This window comes from Nicotiana tabacum, chromosome 6 (genome assembly GCF_000715075.1).
Source record: "Nicotiana tabacum cultivar K326 chromosome 6, ASM71507v2, whole genome shotgun sequence".
NCBI lineage: Eukaryota > Viridiplantae > Streptophyta > Magnoliopsida > Solanales > Solanaceae > Nicotiana > Nicotiana tabacum.
In genome coordinates, this window is record NC_134085.1 from 149,434,647 (window position 1) to 149,443,498 (window position 8,852).

Sequence of the window (8,852 nt, forward strand, 5' to 3'; positions counted from 1 at the left end):
CTCATCTGTTTAAGGCATTTGTATCTTCTCTCTTTAGTATTATTTCACTTGTATTTTAGGAGTGGAATAAAATATTGGTTGTGTCCGAGGAGTAGGCAAAATTAGCCGAACCTCGTAAATTCTGGTGTTCCCTTTATTGTTGCTTTATTGTCTTATTTATTATTTGGTGGCTGTCATAATTTTTTGGTATAGTAATTGTGACTTATTCACACTATATACATTTGGCTTCCGCAGCAGTTTTTGCATGATTGGGTGCCGACCAAGGTCTAACAAAGATTCCGTGTTGTGCTCGATGATGGTGACTCCCCTCTCTGTAAAGAATAAGAGGAAACTATTGTAGACACTTTGCTTGTGAAATTTTTTAAGTAGGCCAAACTATGAAGCAAATGGGCTATGAAAACCTTTGTTCTTAGTGAATAACTATAGTATCCTAATGCTGTTTCCTTAAATTTCTATAGTATTTCTACATGTCCTAAATAATGTAGGATTAACCGTTGGCATGTTCAGCGGATCTTTATCATCATGATTTACAAGAAATAGTTATAAACTGATCTTTTAACTCTGAGTACACATATGATGCCATACCCATGCTAAATTTAGTGTTAACAACTTTTCTTTTCTAATTTGAGATTTATTGGTCTAGACTCGAGAGGGATATTTTGATAGTTTTACCTTTTTCAGGTAAATTTGGTTGCTCTGGAGGATAATCTAACTTCAATCCCAGTGTTTATATAGGTCCATTTTAGGGTAGTCATGGCACTCTGTTTCATTGATCTGACGTTCTATTCATTGACCCCAAACAAGAGAAAAAGAGTAGAGGAAAACAAGATATGTTTCTTTTAACTCTGAGTACACATAACAAGCTTATTTTAGCATAAGCTTTTCGTTCTAGTTTTATTATTTGATCAGTAACTAAAAAGGTCGTTTCAATTGACCTTTAATCAATCAGCAGCAAAGTTGAGAGTATGCTATGTTGACACACTGTGTGATGACTTCAGAATAATCAACAAACTTGAATGATTATTCTTTTGTGCGGCTACCTCATATTACAAAGATCAAAAGTAGATCGCATTCATAGGATACACACGAACTTCCACAGAAGGAAGTAAAAACCAGAGATGGAAATAGAGTAGTTAAACAATAAGTACTAATCTTATTCCTATTAAAACTGGACTGAATCGCTATTCCTCTTAATTCCAACAAGATCTGTAGTCCAACTTTCCGAGCTAATTATTGCTAATACTACTTGACAGCAAGTTGCAAAACAAGACGCTGAACTCTTGTTATTGTGTAATTTGATCAGCTAGCCAATGAACATATAACTGTTTCTTTCTTCCTCGTTTTTCTAATTTAACTCCCACCCGCATAACTATCGCTCAAAACTAAAATAAAAAGGGTAAAAAACATGAAAAATAGTAAATTTTGCAAAGAGATTGTCCAAGATGAAGATGGTGGGTTTTTAAATACTATAGCCTTAACTTTTTAGTTCTTGAAAAGTTCCAAACAATGTTCCTGGTCCAAATTCCTGCTCCAGAACTTCTTGTAATACTCAGCATACGTAAAGTCCTGATAAATGACTGGAGATCCATCTTCAGTGAGGAGCTTTGGAGCACTGATTTTCGCGCTATCGCACGGACAAAGGAACGAAGCCACTGACAACCTGGCTTTGTCTGAATTTACAATAGCTCGATGCCATACGCTTTTGTATCTTCCATTACTCACTGCCTGCAGAATGAACATGACCAAAATGTATTAATACTAGCTTATAAGTTGGTCAAGCTAACCTTCTGGTTTATCTACGCGTTTGGTAAGCACCCAAATTGCTTCTAAGTCAAGTTCTTATAAGCTAAAATCAACTATAATTTTCAGCGTATAAGCACTTTTAGTTTGACCAAAACTTTACTAATTTATTCTTAATAATATTTTTTAATTCACAAAATAAATAAACTTCCTAACTTTCTCTTCATTCCATGTTCGTTGTTCATCCTTTTTTTACAATTTTTTTTTTAAATTTATAATCTTTTATAAAGTTTTAAAGGTATTTTAGTCATTTTAATAAAAAACAGTTAATCATCAACCGCTTATTATTAGTTTCAGCATGTCTATCCAAACACGTAAATGCTTATTTAAAATATTAATTTCAGCATTTAAAAATGATTTTCAGTACTTCAAACTTATCAGCTAATCCATACGGACTCTAATTTATGGCTGGAACTTATAGACACTGGTTAAATTGTGTATAAGTAACTAAACACGCGTACTAATTAAAGGGATTCTGATTTACCTGCAGTTGATCACCAAGATTAATGACAAAGGCATCTGGTTGAGGCTTGACGGCCAACCATTCGCCATCTTTAAGAACTTGAAGACCAGCTACTTCTAAGTCTTGAAGAAGAATTGTAAGGGCATTTGGATCAGTATGTGCTGGAAGCCCATAAGTGAGTTCTGGTTGGGGACAAGGAGGGTAGAAGTTGATAGCCATGTGTTGGCCTTGTTCACCCAATACATCCTTTATACACTCTTTCTCTAAGCCTAGGCTCTCTGCTATGGCTTCCTGCAATCTGAATCCGAGCTGCCTAACTTCTGTGCAATATCTGCTCACGATTTCCCTGCCAACCGGAACAATGACAATTACGATTAATTAATTCTTCTTCCAGTAAAAGAAATAATGTACCAAGAACATACACTGAAATCCTCTACAATAACCATGTACTGATCAACTAGTTAAGTAGTATCATTTTTGTCCATAGTTTCAGAGAGGGAAACACAGTAGCTGATCAACTAGCTAATTTGGGAGAATCAATAAGAGGTCAGATTATAATGGATGATACAAGTTCTCTATCGGACATAGTGCAATCCTTACTGAAGCTGGATCAAGATGGCATCCCAAATTTCAGATTTAAGCCAAAGAAGAACCATTTTGTTATTAATGATGTCAATTTAGATAATTTTGTACATTGTATAGTGCTGCTAACTATAGGCATAGTATCCTGCAGTCTAGAGCTTAATTGTCAAATTGTTATGGAGGCAATCTCCCAACTTAGGCAGAGTTCTTGGCATATGTTGTTCACAAGGATGATCTATGTCATTCCTCACCATGTTCTAAAGGCTATGGTGTATGTCTTCCTCCGTGTACTAGTTCTTTTTGATAATATACGAGTCGGGGTGTATGCCTAAACCCCAACTCCCACCATGGTGGGCTTTCTTTTCTTCTTTTTTCAAAAACATGTACTGAAATCTGGCAAAGAACTTAAATTTCATAAGTGATTGTCTAGAGAATACTTACGCATTCATCATAGTTTGACCTACTCCAAAAGATTATACATCCACTTAAATAATTTTTTATACCGTTAGTGTGTAACATTTAACTCCTAGTACTAGGAAAACTATAACCCATTAAAATACATTGATAGTCTTACTATTCTTTACATTGTTAGCCTATACAATTTAAATCCTCCTATTATAAAAGTACCGTCATATTAGACTTATCAAAGCAAAGTGGAAATGTCTTCAAATTACAGAAACATATTACTAACATACATAGTAGTATTAGCTATAGTATCTTACACAATAAATGTTCACATATTCTCCCTTCCCATTTTCCCTTCTTTTTCCCCATTCCAATGCATAATAGAAATAGATCTAGAAAAAGTTGTGCTAAGCAAAAGGGGCTCAGTTTCCCTTCTTAATTTAAGTAGCTTTTAAGCCATAAGTTAGAATTTTTAATTTTTGGCTTTTGGCTTGTTTTTGTTATTTTAGCTTAAAACAAGTGCTTAAAAGTACATTTTTTATTTTATCCAAACATTACAAAATAGGCTTAAAAGCACTTAAAATAAGCCAATCAAAACGGACTGAAAAACTTAGGGGTTGTTTGGTATGGTGTATAAAAATAGTTAGAAAAAATATTTTTATTTATTTCAACAAAATGAGTATCTATTGAAAACAATCTCTCTATCCTCACAAGGTAGGGGTAAGGTCTGCGTACACACTATCCTCTCCAGACCCCACAGTGTGAAATAATACTAAGTATGTTGTTGTATTTCAACAAAATGAGTACTTTATTTTATGATATAGAAAAAGTGTATTTTTTTCTTTCATTTAACAAACTAAGTGTTTTCTTTTCTTGAAATAGAAAAAAAAATCTAAAAAATTAGTACCTCTTTTTCACGAGGTAGAAAAGATATTTTCTCTTTTTATTAAACTGGGTATTTTCGTAGAAAAAGTACTTTCTTTATTCAACAAAATGAGCAATTTTCTTTCATGCTTGTAGAAAAGATACTTTCTTTTTCAACAAAATAAAGTATTTTCTTTTTAGTTATCAAATTCAAATTTTAACATTGTTCTTGTGTGAAAAAGTAAAGCAGCTCATTAATTCCTTTGAGTTTGAGTAAATTTTAAAAAGAATAATTACATTCTTAAAGAAAATAGATTTGGGGGCGGAAGGGGGAGTAGTACAGAAAACATGGGGATTTTGGGAAAGGTGAGATTAAGGAGAGTAGCATAAAAAACTATTTTCCTAAAAATATTTTTATACTCTCTAATTAAACACTAAAAAATATTTTTCGAGAAAATTTTTTCCCTAAACAACCAAACAAGGGAAATAAATAATAAAAAGTAATAAAATCACTCATATTCAAAAATAATATTTTCGAGAAAAACATTTTTTTTTCGTAGCAAACACACCCTACATTATTCTATATCTATTCAAAAGTCCACCTCTACCTAAAGAAACTTTTAAAAGGACAAAGTCGGCAACCGGCAAATCTGGAAGCTCAGCAAAAATGCACCTACAACACTATAAACTTTAAATTAGCGCGTGAAACCAGCCGCAATTAGCACTGACAAATACCGCTCTTAATTAGTGGAAAATAAGATAGGATCGATTTTGATGGTGACTTTACTGTGACAATTTGAGTCCAAATCCATCTAATCTGTCCAATCAGTCTAATCCGTCCAAAAATTAATAGGTTGAGTTATAAATATTTTAGCTCATGGTTTAATTTGGGCCAAATTAACCCATTATATTTTTATAGCTCATTTTAACCCATTAAGCAGCCCAAATATAATCCATAAAATTCACCCAAAACAAAAAGTATCTCAACCCAACTCGCCTAAATTCAACCCAACCCGCCCATTCAAGAAAATAAATAAACAAATAGATGTGCTACGTCTGCTTCGAATTCTATAATCTATAACATTCATTCTCTGCTAAAAAATATAATCAAATGCTCCATGATTAAACCAAAAAACCCCCATTATTCTTTGGCTTACGTTACTCCATTGAATTTAATCTCTATCTTCCCTATCTAACTCTGACGTCATCACAATGGTGACGCACTCATCGGTTACGTGTCAATTACTAGGTTAATACAGCAACTAAAATGTGTCACCATATTTGTTAGACATGACGTAATCAAGATGAAAGTCGCGATAGAAAAAGTGGCACTTACTATTATTATTTGGCAGCACATGACTGCTGAAATCACGACATTTAAATCTTTGAAATAGTCAAATGTGGCCTCACATGCTTATTTCTGTTATCTCTATCGTCTATTCCCCTCTTTTTGTCCATTCAAAATTCTACTCATTGATTTTTATTTTTTCCTTTCTCCAAATGAAGTGGTCAGGATTTTATTTTCTTACATGCTTCAATTTTTAAGAAATCAACAGTATACGATTCGAACTTTGAAAGTATTAGATGAAAATACATGTGCTTACTAACTGTAATCCTCTTGGTCAGATTCCTCCAATTTGGTATACTTCTTAAATAATCATTAAAATATCAAAGAATAAAAAAGAAAGATAAAGATAAAGAAATTGAAAATGGTTAGTGTTCACATGGAACATGCATTCTCTAGAAGGTTAGGGAGATTACATGAATTTTGTGAGAGCAACAAAAAAAAGAAAGATTCAGAATGATTCCGTACTAAGTACCACAATCAAACTAATTTATTACTCCCTCAATTTCAATTTATGTGAACGAGCACAGAATTTAATAAAAGATAAAAGACTTTTGAATGTATGGTTTAAAATGAGGCACATTTATTTTGTGTGATTATAAATTATTGCATAAAGATAAATTATTTCCAAATATGAAAAGAGATCATTCTTTTTAGCACGGACTAAAAAAGACATAAGTTCACATAAATTGAAACTAAAGAAATATATTGCTTTAAGGTATATTGACTTTTCTGTACAACTACAAATATCTGACACCTGCCCTGAAAGAATGTCCTCTTTAAAATATTTAGTTTTTAATTTAGCACGTGTAAACAACTCAGATACGTGACAACACCTCGTTACACGTTCACTTCCATGCATATCTATACCAAAATAAAAAAGGTTGACATGGTAAGGATTAAACTAATGACTCAGACAGCAATGTATTCATTAACATAATGAAACTAATATAGATTAACACAATCAGAAGTTGGTGAAGAGTTAATTTGTTACCTGAAAGAGGCAGGATTGGAAGGCCATTCAGGAGCGTATTTTTCCAGAGGATAACAATGAAGTCTGAGATAATCTCTCCAATTGTGAACCGTCTCCTTTTTCACATTAAAACTAGTAGATAATCTCATTGTCTTTGATGGGTCATCTGAGTACAACTTCAACTTCTCTTCAACTGGAAGCCTAAAAAATTCCCGACCTATCTCTAGCATTTCCTCTACTAAATTCTTGGGTACACCATGATTAATTACCTAATCATAAAGTTTAAAAGTTCCTCGTTAATTACCATACATGTAGCAAAAAGGACCCCAATAAATGAATTTTTTATATAAGAAAAAAACAGATTAGACAAATGGTGAGATGATAAAAACCTGGAAAAAACCATAAAGACGACAGGCTTCACCAATTTGATGAACAATAAGGTTTCTATCACCACAGCCCATGTCAATTACTGGAACGTTTTCACAATCAGCGACTTCAAAAAGGCGTGGCCTATCGGATTGAGGGCGGATATAACTTTGAGGGATAGTGGAGTGACGGATTCCGCTGGACAGAACTTTTGCTTCCATTGAATCTCGAGCATATAGAAAAGGAATAGTTGTGATATGAGCCGTTACGAATGAGGAAAATTGCTCACACTTATCATTCACCTTGTGCCAAAGTTCGCGCTATATATGCAAGCTCCGAGCGGCTAAGCTATTGCCATGTGCCACAGGTCACGCGTATTTAATACTCTCCATTTCTGATATTCTTTTTTTCCAACTTCTTTAGTAACGACTTTATGAACTTACTAAATTAAATTATTTAAGAACCAAGACACAAGAAAGTTGGGATTAAGAACTGCTCCTTCTCCGGCGATAGATTAATTGCGCAGGCAGCTCTTATTGACCGTACTTTTTACTACTGTGGGAAATCAGATTTTCCTTCTTTAAATGCTAAAGATTAAATCAAAATTGTCTACTTTTGTTAAGTATCAATTTTTTTTTATAAATCTTTACCTTATAAAAAAGATTTGTGTATCAATTTTTTTATAATTTAGTAGGTGATCAACCACGATCACTATAATCTACTTTATAATTAATGTAAATTCCAGTTATAACTCTTGACCTTTTGGGATTGAGAACTTTTTTCCCCAAAAGGTCATCAGACAAACAAAGACCTCATTGGCTAAATTTTCAAAATACATCTTCCTAAATTTCTTAATTATGTATTATACTCCATATAAATTGAAATAAAAACTCTCTTTCTCATTTAAAATGTAAGAATCTGAAAAACGAATGAAAAGATAAAATGTAATAAAGTCATAGTTATATATATATATATATATATATATATATATATATATATATATATATATATACACACTCTATCTTATCTTGGAAATGAGGCGTTAATTATTTTTGTTACAACATTTCTTTACATCTTTTTAAATTGTACTAATCTTAGGATACGCGTTTTGCACGTGTTTTCCATGTCAATAAAAAATTTATAACTTTATAAAAAATATGTTGATAGATCCCATTTAGCTAACTTAATAAAGGATAAATTCTGCCACATGTAAGTCCCTAAAGGTTATGAATATCTTATGAATTCTAAATATTAAAAAATTAATTTAATTACAATCTTATCTAATGTAAAAAAATTTAAAAGATAAAAAAAATTACAATTTTTGATATTTGGCATAATTCTCTATATTTTGATAGTAGTTTAACCGCATTCTCAAGTGTTCTTGAATAGTTTAGTGGTTAAAACTCACCAAAAATGCGCCTAATTGATGCTCTTTGGTTGATAGGGAGTTGAAAGAAGAATTGAAGGAATTTTTGAAATTTTGGGATGAAAATCTGCTCAAATTAAAAAAAAAAGGACAAAGTGCAAAAACAACGTATTTTTCCTCTAATATGCTCTCAGTGTGCGCTCATCTAGAGAAGGTAAAATGCAGAGCGCACGATGTGCACGTGGCGCGAGCAGAAAATTTTGAGCGAAAATCATAAGTATATTTTGGTCTTTGGAGCAAATTTTACACGATGTAAAAGCTTCTTTTTGAAGAAGTTCATGTAGTAACTCTTTGTGTTTAATAGAAATGCCCAAAGGTCAAAGGTGCATGCACAGCCAGCTCAACTTTATTTTATATTGCTTTGCATAATTGATGGTAGGTTATAATTGCGCATTTTGGCCATTAATTGCATTCTAATTCGCTGCACTTTACTAGTGTTTGAGCTTTAAATGGTATTATTTTGCACTGAGCGTGTGTTTTATGCTTTGCAGGAGCGATTCCGAGTTACGATAAGATTGTGAAGCTAATTCGAGTTATTTTGGAGCTTTGAAGTCTGAGTAAAAGCCCAACGATTAAGTTGGGATCGTGTTAATCTGATGCGCCTGAAGAGGGCGATGAGGTGCAAGGT

At 32.7% G+C, this 8,852-nt stretch overlaps 1 protein-coding gene across 1 annotated transcript; it reads right to left on the bottom strand.

Moving 5' to 3' along the window:
- Window positions 1-1,438: 1,438 nt before the first annotated feature.
- LOC107829090 (protein DOWNY MILDEW RESISTANCE 6) lies at window positions 1,439-7,426 on the bottom strand. The gene is made up of 4 exons (XM_016656526.2): window positions 6,822-7,426; window positions 6,454-6,701; window positions 2,285-2,609; window positions 1,439-1,725 (listed from the first exon to the last, which is right to left on the bottom strand). Exons 1-4 carry the CDS (start codon window positions 7,017-7,019, stop codon window positions 1,483-1,485), a joined length of 1,014 nt encoding a protein of 337 aa, XP_016512012.1. The 5' UTR covers window positions 7,020-7,426; the 3' UTR covers window positions 1,439-1,482.
- Between the last annotated feature and the right edge of the window lie 1,426 nt (window positions 7,427-8,852).

Excerpts from the sequence above, each read along its gene's own strand:
- LOC107829090 (XM_016656526.2), bottom strand. The coding sequence starts at position 7,019 with ATGGAAGCAAAAGTTCTGTCCAGCGGAATCCGTCACTCCACTATCCCT. Across the intron at positions 6,702-6,821 it reads GTCTTTATGGTTTTTTCCAG|GTAATTAATCATGGTGTACC; the intron begins GTTTTTATCATC and ends CTTTATGATTAG. Across the intron at positions 1,726-2,284 it reads ATCTTGGTGATCAACTGCAG|GCAGTGAGTAATGGAAGATA; the intron begins GTAAATCAGAAT and ends TTCATTCTGCAG.